General features: G+C 27.4%; 1 protein-coding gene across 1 annotated transcript in view; it reads right to left on the reverse strand.

Moving 5' to 3' along the window:
• Positions 1–6,280: 6,280 nt before the first annotated feature.
• The window catches only part of Phum_PHUM009400 (uncharacterized protein), a gene marked incomplete at both ends in the record, with an annotated part of 18,576 nt that continues 5,798 nt past the window's right edge, over positions 6,281–19,058 (reverse strand). The window contains 38 exons of the mRNA XM_002422683.1: positions 6,281–6,504; positions 6,631–6,874; positions 6,990–7,233; positions 8,023–8,223; positions 8,331–8,448; positions 8,546–8,803; positions 8,874–9,030; positions 9,111–9,322; positions 9,413–10,045; positions 10,151–10,436; positions 10,512–10,746; positions 10,870–11,024; positions 11,100–11,281; positions 11,369–11,527; positions 11,643–11,847; positions 12,032–12,255; positions 12,374–12,587; positions 12,673–12,872; positions 13,005–13,168; positions 13,266–13,624; positions 13,706–13,904; positions 13,989–14,231; positions 14,327–14,649; positions 14,959–15,214; positions 15,296–15,420; positions 15,500–15,655; positions 15,735–15,980; positions 16,090–16,215; positions 16,310–16,579; positions 16,653–16,850; positions 16,920–17,185; positions 17,269–17,485; positions 17,629–17,840; positions 17,941–18,039; positions 18,170–18,384; positions 18,466–18,635; positions 18,717–18,902; positions 18,979–19,001. Of these exons, the coding sequence (XP_002422728.1) occupies positions 6,281–6,504; positions 6,631–6,874; positions 6,990–7,233; positions 8,023–8,223; positions 8,331–8,448; positions 8,546–8,803; positions 8,874–9,030; positions 9,111–9,322; positions 9,413–10,045; positions 10,151–10,436; positions 10,512–10,746; positions 10,870–11,024; positions 11,100–11,281; positions 11,369–11,527; positions 11,643–11,847; positions 12,032–12,255; positions 12,374–12,587; positions 12,673–12,872; positions 13,005–13,168; positions 13,266–13,624; positions 13,706–13,904; positions 13,989–14,231; positions 14,327–14,649; positions 14,959–15,214; positions 15,296–15,420; positions 15,500–15,655; positions 15,735–15,980; positions 16,090–16,215; positions 16,310–16,579; positions 16,653–16,850; positions 16,920–17,185; positions 17,269–17,485; positions 17,629–17,840; positions 17,941–18,039; positions 18,170–18,384; positions 18,466–18,635; positions 18,717–18,902; positions 18,979–19,001 (8,204 nt within the window). The remainder of the gene's footprint in view (positions 6,505–6,630; positions 6,875–6,989; positions 7,234–8,022; positions 8,224–8,330; positions 8,449–8,545; positions 8,804–8,873; positions 9,031–9,110; positions 9,323–9,412; positions 10,046–10,150; positions 10,437–10,511; positions 10,747–10,869; positions 11,025–11,099; positions 11,282–11,368; positions 11,528–11,642; positions 11,848–12,031; positions 12,256–12,373; positions 12,588–12,672; positions 12,873–13,004; positions 13,169–13,265; positions 13,625–13,705; positions 13,905–13,988; positions 14,232–14,326; positions 14,650–14,958; positions 15,215–15,295; positions 15,421–15,499; positions 15,656–15,734; positions 15,981–16,089; positions 16,216–16,309; positions 16,580–16,652; positions 16,851–16,919; positions 17,186–17,268; positions 17,486–17,628; positions 17,841–17,940; positions 18,040–18,169; positions 18,385–18,465; positions 18,636–18,716; positions 18,903–18,978; positions 19,002–19,058) is intronic.

Genomic DNA, 19,058 nt, shown 5'->3' on the forward strand with positions numbered 1-19,058 from the left:
GAATAGTATACATTTTATAAAAAGCGTACGCATCTCCTGACACGTTTTTATTTTAAAAAAAAAAAAACATTCTACGGTTATTTATTGTAATAATTTTTTTTTTATATTTATATTTCATTTCTTATCGTTTTTCTCAATCGATTTAAACTTTTTCGCGCCATTTTCTTTTTTTTTTATCTACTTTTCCGGGCGTTAAACTTTAAAAAAAAACAATTTTTTTTTTCACATAAATTTTATTATTATTATTATTATATTAAACTTACGCGCGCGTTAAATATTAAATTAAATAAAATAATTTAATATATGAATGTGTGTGTAAGAGGATTTTATTAAAATTTATCCATTTTGTAATTCAAGTCTGGACTCCAGACTTTTTTTTTTTTGACTTTCTCTAATCCTTATCAGTAATTCTTTCGTCACGTTCGACTAAAACTTTTAACAAAATCCAAGATTTATAATATAAGAAAAAAAAAAAAAAATTTTTTTTTTTTTTTTAAATTATTATAATAAAGAGAAAATTAAGAAGAATTATGTTTTATTCATTAAATCAATAATAAAATTAATTTTTTTATAATAAAAATTTGTGAAAAAAATTTCGGTTGAAAAATTTTTTATTTGTTTTTTTTTGTTTTCTTCTTTAAATTCTTTTTTAAAAATTTTTTCCAGAAGGTTCAAAAGGTTTTTTTCCTTTTCCTTTTTACGTACGAATTTAATAATAATAATAATAATAATAATAATAACTATTATTATTATTCTCATTTGAAAAACGAGTTTCCAAAGTTAAATTTTATTAATTAATTTTAATTTTTGAATTTCATTCCATTTTTTTTTTTTTTTTTTTGAAATTTGTTATCAATTATTATTATTATTATTAGTTAATGGGGAAAATTTATTTTCCTGGAAAGTTTTTTTTTATAAAAAAAAATTTTTAATTTATTTTCTTTCCCCTCCGCTCTCTCGCCTCACCTTCTTTCGATTTATTATTTTATGATTGATAAAAAAAAAAAATTTTCCAGCGATTTGATTTTTCTTTTCTTTTTCTTTTCCTTCTTTTTCCAGAGTTTATCGATTGCGTATAAAGTTTTTTTTAATCAAAAGGTTCATTTACGAAAAAGTTTTTATTATTAAAAAAAAAAAATTGAAAATAAGCATCAATCATTTGTTTGATAGGAACAGACGCACGCGCGCACCCGCACACACACACGCACACGCACAGCGTGAAAGTTCTGGAAAAAATAAAAAAATAAAAAATTTAAAAAATATCTAAGGAGAAAGGAAAAAGAAAAGGAAAAATTTTTTTTTTGTAAAAGAAAATTTAAAATCCTGAAGTCAGCAGACGTGAAAAATTTTTAACATAGGAAAAGGAAGTGACGAAAAGATTTTGAAAATGTTAGAACAAGAAGAGAAAAAAAAAAGAAAAAAAAAATCTGCCACGAAAAAACTTTCAAAATTGATATTTTTATTTTTGTCTCTTCCTTCCTCCCTCCCCTCTCTCTCTCCCCTCTCTCTCACTCTCTCTCTCTCACTCTCTCTCTCTCTCTCTCTCTCACTCTCTCTCTCTTTTAAACTTGGAAAAAAAATTAAAATTTTAAATATTAAAAAAAGTAAAAAAAAAAAAAATTATTTTTCGAACGTGTAATTAGATAATAACAATTTAAAAATTACTTTTTAAATTATAAAACTTTAAAAAAATTTAATTTTTTTTTTTTTATGAAAAGTAAAATTATTAGAGAAAATAAATAAACAACAAAAAATTATGAAAAAGTTATGAAAAACATTTTAATTAAAAAAAAAAAATTTTTAATTTTATTAAAATTTATTTTTACGTATGTTTTTCCTTTTTTTTCACCTCTTCTATTTACACGACGAAAAAACAACGAGAGAGAGAGAGAGAGAAAAATTTTTCATGTTATTAGTATCAACAAAAAATTATTATTATTATTATTATTGGTTTTTTTTTGTAATTTTTTTATTCGTTTCGTTTTATTTTTCTCTTCCAGCTCTCTAATTTCATACTCGCTCCTCCCCTTTCGCCTCCTACCCTTTCTCCCCTCAACGAATGCAAAAATTATTTTTTTTAAACAAAAAGTTCATCGACCTTAAAAAAATTAAATCCTTTAAATCCTTTTTTTTATTTTTATCCCTCCCTCCTCTCCCCACGAAAAAAAAATTTTTTTTTAAATTATCAAAAAAAATTTTTTTATTTTTTTTATTTTCTCCAGAGTAAATGTAAATAATAATAATAATAATATTTATGTATAAACGAAAAAAAAAAATTTTTTTTCTTTTTTATTGAATTAATCTTTTTTTTTTTTCTTTCTGGAAAGTTATCGAATTTCGATAAATTTGTGTTACGAAAAAAAAAAAAAATGGGAAAGAAAATTTTGGAGGAAATTTTTAAAAAAAAAAAAAAAAATTTTTCATCAAAATGTTATTAAGAAATTAATTATTATTATTATTATTTGTGTTCCAGAACGAAAGTTATGAAAAAAATGCAATATGTGGGTTTGTTATCAACGAAAAAAAAAATCCTCCTCCTCCTTCTTCTCCCTTTCCTTCTTTTTCTTCCCTTTTTTTTTTTTTTTTTTGATAATATGTTTTTATCATCGTAAGTCGGCCCTGATATTACAGAAAACAAACAAAAAAACAAACAAACATACAACAAATTTTCCAATAAATAAATAAAACAAATTTTCTTTTTTTCCTATTTTTTCTGTTATCAGGAAAATTTTTTTTTTATCATTTTTTTCTTCTATTTCGATAAAATTAAATTTTTGATACAAAATATTATAGAAAATTTTTTGTGAATTTGGCTCATTGTTTTGTTTTAATCATAAAATTATATTTCTTAGAAAGTGATAAAAGATGTCGTTGATAAGGAGAGAGAGAGAGAGAGAAAGAGAGAGAGAGAATATAACAAACAAATTGTGATTAATATTGGTATAAAATTCATTATAACCGTAAAGAAAGAAAGAAAAAAGAAAATTCTTCACACACGCACACGCACACACTCCTCCTTCCCCTTCGAATAATATTATCATTATTATCATTACTATTATCATTATCATCATCGTTATTATCATAACTTCTACTTTTACTTCGTGATATTTAAGTTTTAAAAAAATTTTCTTTTTTCTTTTTTTTTTGATAAATTATTATTTTCTGGAATTGTTTTTTCATTTTCTTTTTTTTCTTTTCCAGTTTTTTCTTCTTTTTTATTCTGGAAAGATTTTTCTTTTTTTTAAAGAAATGTTTCATAAATGAAGAAAAAAAAGATGAAGAAAACGGATAAATTTTGCCTCCCCCCCTCTTAAATATAATAAATAAAAAAATGTAGGGGTAAAAATTTTTTAATAATCGCAACAACAACAACAACAACAAAAATTCTTTTCATCTTCCTCCCCCCCCCCAAATAACAATAAAAAATTTTTTCTTTAATTATTTTTTTTATCGTAATCCGATAATAATAATAATAATTACTTATTTTTTGTAAAATGTGGGGAGACGTTTCCGGTTCCCTTTATAAAAAAAAGTAAATAAATAAATAAAATTTTTTAAAAAAAATTTATACTCACTTGTTTTTATGCTTTAATAAATTCGTTTCAATTATTCGTTTCTATTTTAATAAACCGATTAATAAATAAATAAAAACACTCGAGTTCGTTTTTTTTTAATTTTTAAATAAAAAATCACACGGAGTTAATTTCGAAAAAAGAAAATTTAATTTAATTTCTCGTAAGCGAAACGTAATAAAAAAAAATTTTTTTCTCTCCCGACTTCATATGACTCCTCGATCATGTTCGAATGAAAACTGAAAATTTTTTCTTTTGAAAGCTTTAGAACGAACGTCTATGGAGCAGCATTTTCGGTTTTGTTGTTACTTCGCGCATTGGCGGTCCTAACTAACGACTCCATCCATGGTTTTACCCTTTCGTACCCTTTCGTACACTTCCTCCCCCCACCTCCTTCGTCTCCTAACCTTCTTTCGCACCCCCACCCCCACCGCCGCCGCCACCACGCCGCCCCCGCTGCCGTAACCGGCCGGCCGACCTTTTTTCCTTATTTTCTTCGTCGAATAAATATTCTTAAATTTATTATTATTATTATTATTATTATTATTTCCCCCTCCCCTCTCATTTTCATTAAAACAATAATTATCATCATCATCATCGACGTCGTAATCATTAATTAATGACGACTTAAGTAAAAAAATCTTTTTTTAAAAGCGAATTTTCTTCTTCCACTTTGGAAAATTTTTCTTTTTTTTTTCATTCGTTTTGTTGCTCTTTTAATTTAAACTCTTTAAGTTGTTTTTTTATTTTAAACTCTGTGACGTCACGACCAATTTAAATCATCATCATCATCATTATCATCATCATTATTATTATTATTATTATTAATTTTTTATGTATGTGGAAAAATATTTATTTGAACAATTTTCATAATTTCATAATTTTTTTTTCCCACATACTTTCTCTCCTCGTTCGTTTTTTTAATTTTTTTAAAAAAACCGCCAACTACGATTCTGCTGACACGAACTCCGCCTTCGCACCCCCCACCAACACTACCTCTTCCGTTTTTTTTTCCTTTCGATTATGATTATTTACGACGATATCGAATAAACGAAAAAAAAATCCCATAACGTCGTAATAGAAATAATTTTTTTTATTTTTTTGTTAGTTTTATAACAAACACTAACGCGTGTTATTTAAAACTAAACAAAAGCTTTTCTTTTTTTTTTGGGGGGAGGGAAAGGGGGAAAGGGGAAGAGGAAAACTCTTCTTTTATTATATATATATAGTTTAATTTAGTCAACCAACCGAAATTTTGTCACAACCAATAAATCATTATTAACGTTTCAATAACCTTACACCGCATTTCTGTACATAATGTTTTGTGAGAAATTTAATAATGATAATGATGATGATGATGATAATAATAATTGACAACCGAGGAAAAGTTTTTAGTTTATTGTTTTCGTGTCTAAATCCCGGTTTGATTTAATTAGGAAACTTTATACGAAAATTATTGCACATATCTTTTTCCGCCATTTTTATTTTCATAATCATCGACGCCATTTTTTTTTTTTTATTAAACAATAGAGTGAGAGAGAGAGGAGAGAGGGTGGGAGAGAAAGAAAGATAGAAAAGTCAATTTATTAATCATAATTTTTTTTTATATTTTTTAAATTAAATTTCGGAGCTTTCGCCGCCATCTGTTTGCATTTGGTGATCGTCTGGATGCCTTAAAACGTCTTCGTCGTATGAATCCGATGTCTGAGTAAAATCGCATCCGTAGTCGTTGAGACACTGAAAATAATTAATATATATATATTTATCAAATTTATTATTATTATTATTATTATTATTATTATTATTATTATTATTATTACTATTATTATCATTATCATTACTATGACGTACGATCGGTAAATTTTTTTTTATTTTACAATCTTTCAAAAATTTATCATTGGTCGTTCCTTTCGTGGATTTTTTCTTTTTAGAATGAAAAAATACACTTGTCGGATATTTCATCATCATCATCATTATTATTATCATTATTATCATTATCATTTATGGTTTGAATACAAACAAAGTTTAAAATTGAATTTTTTTAATTTTGTTTGTCCGTTGTTACTATACCCTGATTAAAATATTTTTAAACTTTTTTTTTAAACGACGATAAAAGTTTTTTTTTTTTTTTACGGTGAGTTGAAATGGTTGCAAAGGTAAAGGAAAGAGATAGAAAGAGAAAGAGAGAGAGAGAGAGCGAAATGTAGATGTAAAGAGAAAGGCACAATACGAGAGAGAGAGGCAGTAAAGAAAAAGTGAAAGGGGGATAAGAAAAGAATGACAGTAAAAAGACAGAGAGACACATGAACCGAGAGAGAGAGAGGGATAGAAAAAAAGAGGCAGTAAAAAGAGAGAGAGAGAGGGGATAAAAGAAAAAATGAAAAAAAGGAGAAACAATTTTTTATGAATCGACTTTTCTTTTTTTTCTCTTCTCTTCTTCACGTCAAAATCAATTCATTAAAAAATAAATAATAATAATAATAATAATAATAATAATAATAATAATAATAATAATGGAAAGGGCTAAAAAAAAATAAAAGAAAAAAAAATGTTGGGAAACAAAATAATAATAATAATAAATTACCCGTAAAAGAAAAAAAATGGTCGGTAATTTTTCTTTTTTAAATTTAAAAAAAAAAAGAAAAGGAAAGGAAAGAAATGTCAAAAATGAAACGCGCCTAAGAAAAAAAAGGGGGAAAAATGTTTTTTTACTCTATGAAGAAAAAAATTACCAAATCAAAATGAGCCGGTATCGGATATTCGCAAGGATGACAATCCATAAAACTAACTCCGGATTCGTATCTGGAACATTCGCATTTTTGACATTCGCTCGGTTGTGCGTATTTAGCCACACGTTTACCAAAAACCGTTGCAAATTTTTTAACGGCATTTTTTTTAACATTTTCCAATCTCAAAGCCGTGAAAACCGTACCTGAAATCCAAACGAAAAAAAAAATTTCGTTTATTTCCTCCTCTCTCTCATTTGTTTTTTTTATTAATAAAATTAAAGAAAAAAAATGGCGTCCGTCGTTTGTCGTTTGTTCCATAAAGTTATTACCGTTTGTTTCTAATGCCAGAGGAGCACAGTATCCCATAATCGTTTTAGGTAATTTTGCTTGTCTTCTTAAATCGTTGTCTCCTCTCATCGTTTTAAAATCTTTTTTCGTGTACGCTTTTTTACCATCGATACCATAAAATATTTTTGCAACTTTTTGTTTTTCAAATATAAATTCGTTATTCATCAAAATATGTAATTTGACGTTTCCATCGAGGAGAACTTCACGCAAAGCGCTATATTCGATCTGTAAAAATAAAAATGGCGGCGGAAAAATTAACCCAGAAAAAAGATTTGAAGGTTGAAACATTCACAATTTCGTAACAGTAATAATAATAATAATGATAAGATGATAAACCTACCGTCATGTTTGCCGCATCGCAATTAGAACATGGCATTGCGATAAATGTTTTCGATACTCCAGGTCTAAATTCTAAATGTGATGCAAATGCTATGGCTTCGAAAATATCTTCGTTGCCGTGACCGACTGGAAAATTCCAGTAATAACTATTTAACAATTTAAACGTGTTAAATACGTTTTGATTTAATAATAACGTTCTCGGACGATCGTATACTCCATCACCTCCGAAAACAACGATTGCAAACCTTACAAAAACAAAAAAAAACAAAAATTAATTTTTAAATTTAAAAACAAAAAAAAGATGAATATAAGAAGACTATTGCGTCAATGGTGTTTTGTTAACTATTTTAGTTTTTCTTATAATTATTATTGGCCTTCGTTTTTTAAAGTTAATTTTAAAAATCCAGTAGACCAATTTGTTTTATATATAAAAATTATTATTAATAATAATAATATTATTATTATTATCCACCATTAAACACGACAAGGCTACTTGTCGGAGTTTTTAAGCATTTATCCGAGGTTTCTACCCGATTCCTTAGGGACAAATACTCGAATTTCGGTGGTGCCACTTATTATAAGATAGCACCACATCAATTCTTGAAGGTCTTCCTGAGTCCGTCTTTTTCGATGGGAACGATTTGTCTCCTGAACTGGGCTCCGGTGACTAACATCTTTGGAGTGGCCAGGGTCAGAAGCAGTGAAATTCACGTTCTCGTCGAGCTGCCTCAGGTCGACAGTAGAACAAGATTTGTTTTTTGGTTCTTACTTTGTCTTGTTTTATTATTATTATTATTAATATTATTATTATTATTATTTGGTAATTAATTAAAATAATTTTAATTTACTTAATTAATTAGTTTAAATTTTTTTGTTTTTTTTATGGGCAAAAAGGAAAATTGATCGATTCGTACGTAATAAATTATAAACTCAATGGTTGTTGTTGTTGTTTGTTGATTCGGTTAAATTCGTCGATGAAAGGTTAATAAAAAAAAATATTCGACGAAAATTAAGTTAATTAGTTATTCATTTACCTATTATCCGTTAAACCTTCATCGATGAGTTCTCGAAATAAACTTGTGTGTAAAATTTCCATATTCCTTTCGGAAAATAATTTTCTATTACATTCTTTAGCTTCGATAATAAAAACAACATCCGTTGATTTAGGAATTTCATCGCTTGATAATTCAAAATATTCTCCTTCCGGTACTGTTTTCATATTCATGAGTTTACATCTGGTTTTCATCATTATTATGAAAATAAAAAAAATTTTTATTCGTTTTGATATTTAATTAAGGGAAGGAAAAAATAACAAAAAATGGCGTTTTTTTTTTTTACTAACTGAACGCAAAAATCCGGTACCGGAAGTGGCGTATATTCGGATTGACAAGCAACTGAATATGCTACGGCAATTGTACAAACATCTGAATTATCTTTTGTTTTTTTACCATTGAGACAAGCTGACATAAACGGACTCGGATTTACCTTAAATTAAAATTTTATTTTTTTTTTTTAATTTCATACGCGTTTGTCGACATAAAACAAACAAACAATTACATACTCTATTAAAACAAGTTGAATATTGTGAATTTTTCGATTTGAACAATGATGCACAAACGTTAAATAATTCTTCGTTTAAATTTTTTGACACGTGGGCTTGATTATTCGCATATTTACACGTGTCTTTATCCAATGCCCAACTATATGCAAATTTTCCAACATCCGGTTCGACGTGATTTTGTGAAGTAAGAAAATCCGATGTTTTCTCGTGATCCATCGTACCCAAAAGTCCGGCAGTTTTACCGAAATACCAACCTTAAAAAAATTAACTGTTATTCTTCGACAAACAACAAAACAATTTTTCCTTGTATAATGAAATTCTTACCGGATAAAGTTAAAGAACAAACTTTAAACAAAACGTTACATTGTAATATATACCCTTCTCTTTCTTCTACTGTTATCACTCCCATTTCTTTATATATATATAAATTACCAAATTCAGCAGGTAAATGATTGGCTTCCATTTTGGGTAACTTAACGGTCTGAAAAATCAAAGGTGAGGGGAAAAAAATTATTAAAACGAATGTAAAATTATAATAATAATAATATTAATAGTACGAACATCAGTGAACATATCAATAGATATAGAAATATTATGACTTATAAGAGTCAGAGTAAAATAATCGTGTTTAACTTGCGAATCTCTCGTCATCAACAAAGAAAAATTATTATTAACAAAATCGTGTGCTAATAAATATTGACAAGGTCCACGAAATTCATAAAATGTTTTATCAAAAGTCATGAAAAATTGATTTCCGGCTATAATGGCTTGTGCTGAAAAGAAAAAAAACGAATGAATGAATGAATGAATGAAAAGAATTTAAAAAAAAAAAGAAAAAAGAAAATTTTTTTAAAAAAACTCACATTTGAAAGGTGGAAACCAATTTTGTATTTCCGTATAGGGTTTATATTCGTGATAAAATGTCCAAAATGTTTTATTTGAAAATGCTAAATAATTTTGAAAATTAGCAACGGCTCGATATTCGGGAATTTCTTCGAATTTCGGAGTTTCATTAAACGCGTGCCAAGACATTGGAAGTTTTTGCTCAAGTAATATAATTCCTTTATCGATGTCGAATACGAATTTCGTTTTAGCTTTTCTATATCTTATATCAGCATCTAATGCCGATTTCGTACCGTCCGTTAATTTACTATGTATTAAACTTATGGCACTTTGAATTTTAGCTTCGAGATCAAGGGATTCCCATAACCAAGATAATTTATTGTAAAAATCTTTTGTTTTCGTCACTATGTAATTTATCGATGGTAATTTATTTAATTCTTTAAGTTCGTTAACGATTTCATCAACTATTTCTTGGATTTCTTTTCCAAAAGGTACGAGTGTGAAATATTTTTCTTTGACGAAATCATAAAATTTTACAGAATATTTTTTTATATTCGTTATCGTGCTATTTTTAGTTATGTCCTTGTAAAATTTATCAAAATCCGTTGTGAAATTGGCCAATTTAGCAAAATACGGTGATTTTATCAATTCGACTTTTCTCTCGTAAAGAAAATCTAAAATAATAATAATAATTTTAATACATTTATTTATTTATTAAATTTTAGCGTCGGTTGGCAATACGAAAATCCATTATTTACCGAGTATTTCGTTACTTGCTTGTAGAAATGCCGTTTCTGCATAATGAACAAATTTAATAAAAGTCGGTTCGACGGATTTTAAAAAAAATTCCCAATATTCGGATATCATGTTTAAAAAATTATTCCATAATTGTTCCAAATGTCTCACAACCGTTACTTGTAAATCTTTAACCATTTTATCATATTTATCGATTATGTTTGTCACGAGTGCGGAAATTTGTTCGGCGGAATCACCTTTTAAAAATCCCCTTAAAAAATCCATAGCTTTCCTATAGGATGTTTTGACCTGATGAAAAAAAAAAAATTAATTAATGTTAATTAATTAAGTTGTGATAACGAAGATAATGATAAGCATACGTACGGTTTCGATTATCCATATTATGCTGTTTCTTATAGCTTCTCCACTTTCACCCATGACCTGCCACATTTCGTTTAATATATCCGGTAAAGCAGCAACGTGACCGTTAATTGCTAATTCATCGATCAGTATCGATATTTTACCGGTTATGTCTTTTATGTAAAAATCATTATTATTATATGAATCGTTTAAAAATTTTTTAAAACCTTCGAAATCTTGTTCGAGAGTTTTCAATGCTCTGTTTAATAAAAAAAAAAAATCCAAAATTATAAAAAAAAAAATTTAAACGGATATATCGATTTATAAACGATATATCGATTAATTTAAACAATATATTGATCGAGTTTTTTTTAAAACCTACTCTAAATCATCTAAAAATTCTTGTATGTGAGGTTTCGAATTCAACCAAATGTCATAAATCGCTTCTTTTATTTCTGAACGAGTGTACATTTTCCAGTATTCCAGCGAATCTTCTGCATGTTTTAAAACCGATGCGTAAACGTATTCGACTCCAGTCTGAAAAAAGGGAAAAATTTTGTTTTAATCGATTCGATTTGTTTCGATTAATGACATCGTAATAATCTCACTTACTATAATTTCCTTTTGTAATTTAGCTCTCCATTTAAGTTTTGACGTCACGAGTCTCGAATGATTTAATTTTAAATAATAAGCAACGTCGGATATCGTCACGTCATCATATTCTCTCCAAATATTTAAATGTGCGTTTCTAACATCTGGAATTCTACCGGAAGCGTGAAATGTTTCCGTTGCATCTTTGCACGTGGAAAAAAAAATTTTCTGTATTAATTAACACGAAAACCCGCAGGTTAATTTAAATCATTTCGTTGCTGGAATCTTACCGGGTGTCATGTTGACTAAAAATTCCAAAATTTTTTCATCTACGTCGATAAAAAAATCTCCAGTGTAATTAAAAACGTTTGATTTAGCAATCGTTCCATTTAATCTACTACAACAATTATCGTCGTTATGAAATTTAATTCTTAAATAGGATTCGTCATCTTGAAAACGTTTCTGTAATGATTTTGAATAATTACTTGTAAAAATCAAATTTCGAATTGATATCGAAAATAATAATTATAATAATAATTACGTGAAAATCAATTTCCTTATCACGCGTATTGATTTTAGCCATGAGCATACCCTCTTGTTTTGTTAGAAAAGATCTCTGATAATGAGCGTTACTGTTAACGGTATAAATTTCATAACCGCCATATCCGGTACCTTTTGTCGAAAAATCGAGTTTTGTCGCAGGATGAATAGCCGACAAATGTATGTCGTATTTTTTTTCAACGTGATTTGATAAATCTTGTATTTTACCCTCCATCGTTAATTTTTTATTTATTTGATTAAAATATTCAACGTCGAGTTTTGTAAATAATGATTTTGTACCGTGTCTTATATAAGTTCCATTAAATGTAACGTCCTTTAATAAATAAAAATTTATTCGTTTGATTAATAATAAATAAATAAAAATGGAGGAAAATTGTACGGTTGAAATTTACTTTAACAAAAGAAGGATGTTTAAAACTAATTGTTAAAACTTGTTGATCTGGTTTTCTCGATACTCTCCACCATTCAATACCAGCTCCGATTGTTCTGGGATGCTGAGGACGATCCCAATCGACTTTAATTTCGCTTTCGTGATGTTTTTGATCGCTTCTCATAAATCCTGTTATTGTAAAATTTCTTTTCGGATATGATATATTAACGGTAACGTGTTCTTCATCTCTTTCGATCTTAAATTTTTTTTAATTAAATAAATTAATTATTAATACCAATAATAATTTTTTTTAAATTTATATTAGCGCTTACGTTTGTTTTATTAATTATGTGTAAATCATAACTTCCCCAAACTTTCGGATCTAATCTTAACAAACTCGAATGTTTAAATTCGTGATCTAAAAAGTGATAATTTGTATCCAAATCTACGGTTCGATTTGCGTGTATCGCCGTCATTTTAATATCTTTACCAGTGATTGTTGTTTTAATTTCAACGATACCTCTTAAATTAAAATTTGTTTTGTTGTTCAATTGAAATACGTCAGCCGTTATTTTATCCTTTTGAAAAAAAAAGAACATAAAACATTAGACGACGGACATAAATTTACAAAAAAAAAAAAAATTCAAAGGTTTCGTTACTGACAACTGTTGGATAATTTGTTTGATCGTTTCCGGCACTGTAATGAAATTGTTTTATGTAATGTATGCCCAAAGGTAAATAAGTATTAACAGCAGATATATCAACAATATCTTGACTGAATCCCGCTCTTGATTCGCTATCGCAATTATATGTACCATCCAACAAACGTTTTTTATTATAATCAAAAATGCAATAACCTGAAGCTTTCAAAGGTAATTCCTAAAAAAAAAAAAAATTTTATGTAAAATCTACAAGAAATTTAATTTAAAAAAAAAAAACACCTCCTACGATTTTATACTTATTTATAAATACCTGATAACCGTATGTAAAATTACCGACGTGACGTGTTGCCAATGGTATTTCAACGTAAACTCTTCCATTTACGTTACGTGTGAAACCTCTTTTTTCATCGTTTTTATTCGAATCCACATGATCTGAATCAACTAAAGCCGTATTATTAGGCCAAAATACTAAAACGTATCTTTTAGATTTTCTTCCTCTGTGATATTAAAAGGAAAAAGGAAAAAGAGAGAATTTTTTTTTTTTTTTAGAATGAGTTAAAAGCACAGAAAATTTTTTATTAAATATCATCAAACCTTTGTGTTAGTATATCAAAATTCATTCCAGCATATTCGAGTTGATAAAATGGAGTTGTTGTATTAACTGTACCGTTCATGTTGTAAATATCAACAAAGCGTACGTCGGCAAAAGACAATAATGTATTTTTCGGAGAATAAAGATTAGCTTGTATATCAAAATGACCGTTTTGTTTATAGGATATTAATTTTGCTAAAACTGTATCTTCCTTATGATAGGGTGTATGAAGGTTATATTGAACATCTAAAACCTTTTCCTGTCTTTTCATGAGTAAAACGTTCGTTATAGCTTTTACTTCCTCTTGTTTTCCCCATTCCAAATTTAAATTTCCTTGTATTTCGCTTTTGTTGTAACTGACCTGGAAAATTAATCGTAGAAAAAAAAAATAATAACGGGAAAAAAACGGAGTGAAAAAAAAAAGTTCTCTTGCATAAATTACCTCTCCAGAAGTACCATAAAGTCCTCTTCCTACGTCGTTTGAATATTTCAAAGCGTATGCAACATAAGAAAAACTTTTCGAGTATCGTAATTTTCCAATAAAAGTATGAATTTCCGGTTCAGGTGGTGGTAGTTTTAAATTTAATGCAATTTTTATATCTTCGAGTGCTGGTAATAGTAGAGTACCGTTCGCACCGAATCTAAACGAAGTTAAAAAAAAAAAAAAAATTTAACTTTTGGAAAAAAATAGAAAATTTTCTTTTTATATTCGAAAAAATACATACGTGAATTGTTTATTGACGTCACTATCAACTCCAACGGATAAATATTTAAAATTTTTACTAGGATTTCTATAAAATAATTCTCCTTTTATATATTTAGATTCGTTACTATCTGATAAAGTGTAATCAGCTTTGTACAACAATTCCATTTGTTCCATGAATGACCAAGAATAATCGCAATCTAGTGAACTTTTTATTTTTGTCGTTTCTAAATTTCCTCTCAATCTTCCAGTTCTTTCTAATTTTCTAAAATATTTAGTATACGTTTATAAATTATTTACATGCGGCCATTTTCTTATTAAAAAAAAAAGGAAATTTTTGTATTCATTTTCCCATCTTACAAATAATTTCCAGATGCTTTTATATTTTCAATCCATTTCCAAGGCGTGACACCGTTCAATTCTAAATTAATCATTCCATTTTCATTTTCGTAAATTTTTACGTGTACGTCGACGTTTCGTAAAATCGGAAAAGTACTTTCGATTTTGGTCGTCAAATCGTTTATTTTATCGTTTTCGTAAATAATTTTCACACGTGACGAAACACTATCTCGTCCATGTTGTAAATTTCCTTTGAATTCATATTCTCTATCGTTTTTAGAAATAATTATTGATGTCGTTGCCGAACGTATACCTTCCGAATGAGGTCTTAATGTTATCGCCATCTGATAATTTAATAAAAAAAAAAATTATTATCGATAATCCCCCCCCTGATAAAACAATAAAATTTAAATTCGAGTCTGATATACAGGAGTGTTAGTATAGGTGGGAAAAAAGGGGCTAAAATTCCTGAAGGAAAAATGATGGTGGGGGTATCAAAAGTTACACGACCACCACCACCGAAGGAAAATTCTATGAGGGTTCTTTCAGAAATTAAAAAAAAAAAAAATATTTGTTTTAATTAATTAATAATAATAATAATAATACGATAAAAAGTTAAGAAATTTTTTTGTTTTTTTGTTAAAAAAACTTACTGACAGTGGAAAAGTTTCGGAGGATTCTAAATTACCCTCGACATTATATGAAATTTTGTCTGACACCAATAAACCGTTAATAATAAATCTATTGTTACCATCTGGAAAAATTTCACCATTGTATTGTAGTTTTTCAAAACCTTTCAAAGGAGTTTCAGCATCTAGTGTTAATGATTTTTCTTTTTTTATAAAATTAATTTTAATATCAACGTTTGGATGATAAATTAATCTCGTATCCGCGTTTATTCTTTCCTCTCTGATTTACAAAACAAAAAAAAAATTACAATTCCGTTAAAAAAATAAATTAAATAAATAGAGAAAAATAATTGTTATTTACTCTTTATTTTGTGAAAATGTCGTTATTATTTCTGCTTTTTTTAAATAATCTATCGGTGTTTCTATATTACAACGATATCTTAATGAATTTTTCGGTTCGTAATGCCAAATCCATTCGAAATGATACTAGAAAAAAAAAATTATTTATTTATTTTATCGTTTATCACACATTAAAAAAAAAATGACAATAATAATAATAAATTACCGTTTTATGTATGGGTGGTTTAAATATTAAAAGAAATTCAATATTTTTATCAGTCGTTGTTATTTCTCTTTTTGCTGATAGTTTAAAATCAGGTATGTTATAATTTGGTGATTTCATAACCATACCAATACCAGCATCAATAAAACCATCTTCTAACTGTAGAGTAAAAAAAAATTTTTTTTATTTAACGCATCAAATTCATTTAATTAATTTTTTTTTTTTTTTTTGTAATCACCTGGAGATTTCCAGAAGAGGAAAAAAAATTTTGCTGTGTAAATATCGTTAAATTTGTTTTATAATTATTATCTTTTATTTCGACCAAACTTTTTATATCCAACATTGGAAAATATTTCGATGGAGTATCTAAACGTATGTACGATCTGTGAATTTTATGCCCCGTAAAACTATCACCGTAATCATCTTCACCTTCTTCATCTTCTCCTCCTACGGGTTCGATTGTATAATTAATAAATAAATGACCCTAAAAAAAAATATCCGATATTTGTACAGAAAAAATCCAATTATGTACACATACTGAAAACTGTAATATATTATATTATTACATTTTTATTATTTGAATATGATAAAACATTAATATCGAATCCAATTATGTGATATTCTCCAAGCATTATATCCCATGTAAAATTAGAATTTAATTCTTGGCAAATAGAAAATGATGAATTAATAAAAATTTTATTTTTTATTGTGAATATATCCTAAAACAAACAACAAACAAAATGGATTACTTAATATTATAATTATTTTAAATCCTTAATAAATCTTTCTCTCTCTCTCTCTCTTTTTTTTTACTTCGAAATTTAATATGTCGTGAAGATCGACGGTGCCATTTGGTAATTTTAAATCTCCTTTAACAGTATATATATCATCTTCTTCTTCTATGTCTATATTTCCTTTTATCGTTGGATAAAAATAAGTATCGATTTGTGCGTGACCTTCCCACGATAATTTTTCATCTTCTTCATCATCATCATCATTATTAAGTTTTCTTTCGCTTTGATCTAATTTTTTAAAATTCATTAACGAATCTGTTTTGTGTCCGCAAAGTAACATGACGCCAAGCTAGAAAATTTTATTATTAATTAATTGAAATTCGAAGAATAAATTTAAATTTTTTTTTTTTATTTGTCTTTACCTTCAACTCTGCAACTTTTAAACTCAATTCTACGTCGATATTATTTTTATATTTTATTCTAGCTACGACGCCATTTTTTTTAAATCCTTCCAATGGCGTGTATAAAGTATATTTATAATCTAAATCGTACATGCTAACATATTTCCAATAACCTTCGAAACCGAGTAGTAATAAATTAAGTCCGATTTTAAAATCAGCCTGTTAAAAAATACAATTATTATTATTATTATTAATATAATAATTAATTTTAAAAAATATTAAATTTACCATGTGAGTTTTTAATTTTCCTTGTAGTAAAAGTTTTGAAAAAAATTCAAACGGAGTCGCAATTAGGAATTTCAAATCGAAATTTCCGGCATTTTGAAAATCGAATAATATTTCAAAACCTATCGAACTCGATGGGGATTCCCATATGCACATTAAATGACGATTAATTTCCGAATAACCCAATTTTCCAGTTATTTTTGAATATAAAGCCAATGGAGTATTCATATCGATAATAAATTTATTATCTCTTATCGATTTAATATAACCTATAATCAATCGATAATATATATGTATACGGATTCGAATTTTTTTATTTTTTTATTTACGTGAATTTTTTTTTTTTGTATACCGTCTATCGTGGCAGAATATTTTTTCCTATCTAAATTTAATTCTGCTACCCCGTGTATATCTAAATCGATCGTGTAATATAATTGTCCTACTAAAATTCCTTTTTCGTAGCCTTTATACGGTGATAATAAAAATATAGTTCCCGTTACGTTCGTCGAATTCGGACCGGGAAACATTTCCCAGGTACTATTTATACTAATGAGTTGATTTGATTGACCCTTCAAAAAAAATTTTACAAAAAAATTAACCTGCGTGTAAAATTACCAAAAAACAAAAACTAAAGGAAAAAAAAAATTACTTTTAAATTTATTATTGTGTTAAAACAATTATTATTTTGTTTATGTTTAAATGCAGCACTGACTGGTTTTACTTCCGCTACGGTACTTATAAGAGAAGCACTAAATTCTACCCATAAATCAGGTATATCCGGTCTTAATAATAAATCGAAATCGGAATAATCTTCATCATCTTGCGTGACTTTTTTCAACAATTCGTAATCACCGTAAATATCCAAAGAAACCGTTTGATTATCTTGCCACCAAACGGTACCATTTAAACGCAATTGATTTTTTTCTTTGTGTATCCTTTTAAATAAAATTATTAAAATTATTTAATGGATTTATTAGAAAAAAAATATGGGGATTAAAAATATACCCGGCATTTAATGAAGTACGTTTCCATCCTACAAATGGCGTCAATAATTGGGATGTTAATTTTAAACTTGTTATATTTTGATTTTCGTAAACGGCTCCAAGTTTAAAATCGATAACATCTTGAGGATTCCATTCCATTGATGCAAACGAATCGAATTTTGTACCTTTAAAAATTATATAAAATCGTTACTAAATAATAATAATAAACAAAAACATTCATTAAAATCAAACGTTTAATTAATTAATTACCGTAAACTGCGAATAATGCTTTCCCTTTAATTAATCTTCCCGGATACGTAACGGAAAATTCTGTGCTGTAATTAAGGGATCTGGGATGTTGAAATTTAAAAATTGCTTCAAAACGTTGACTGGGATCTCTATTTGCATCCCATTTGACTTCGATACCTCCTTGTTTATACGTTGGAATATTTACGCCGTTTAATGTTATGTGAATGTCTCTGTACCTGAAACGATAAATTTTTTCTCGATTAATTTCCGGGTGTAGCGTAATAATAATAATAATAATAATTCGAATGTTTTCTTACTGATCTAAATGAAGTTCGACGAGAACTTGTCGTTGTTTGATTAAATTCACTAAAGTCGTCAAACTATAAATGCTATTTTTATAACGAACTTCTCCGTATAAATCTAATTCTAATGGCGACTGTACTAAATGTTTAAGTAAAATTGAATATTTTTCATTTGCGTGATCCGCCTGAAAATTTTTATTAAAATTAGAAATTAATTTTATTGAAAAAAAAAAAAAATCTTTGAATGTAAATCTATCGAGAAAAACCTGAAGATCTAATTTAAATTGCGAATCATCCATGAAAAATTTTCCGACTACGGCAACATCGGTAAATGTAGGCGATTGTAAAAATAATTTTAATGCGTGACTTGTGACGACACCTTCTGATTTATCCGTGTAAATACCTTTTGCTGTCACGTTATGTCCGTTAAACCAAGTAATGGAAGCTTCCAACTTTAAAAAAAAATAAATAATGAAGTATTAGGTTCACATAAAAAAGATGTTGAAAAAAAAAAAATGTGATTCTTACGTCATATTCACGAATTTTTTTTTCTTCGATACGCGTTGTAAAAATCATGGGGACGAAAGATGGTAGTGTAACGTTTAATT

Source organism: Pediculus humanus, genomic scaffold (genome assembly GCF_000006295.1).
Source record: "Pediculus humanus corporis 1103172107369 genomic scaffold, whole genome shotgun sequence".
In the NCBI taxonomy this organism is placed as follows: domain Eukaryota; kingdom Metazoa; phylum Arthropoda; class Insecta; order Psocodea; family Pediculidae; genus Pediculus; species Pediculus humanus.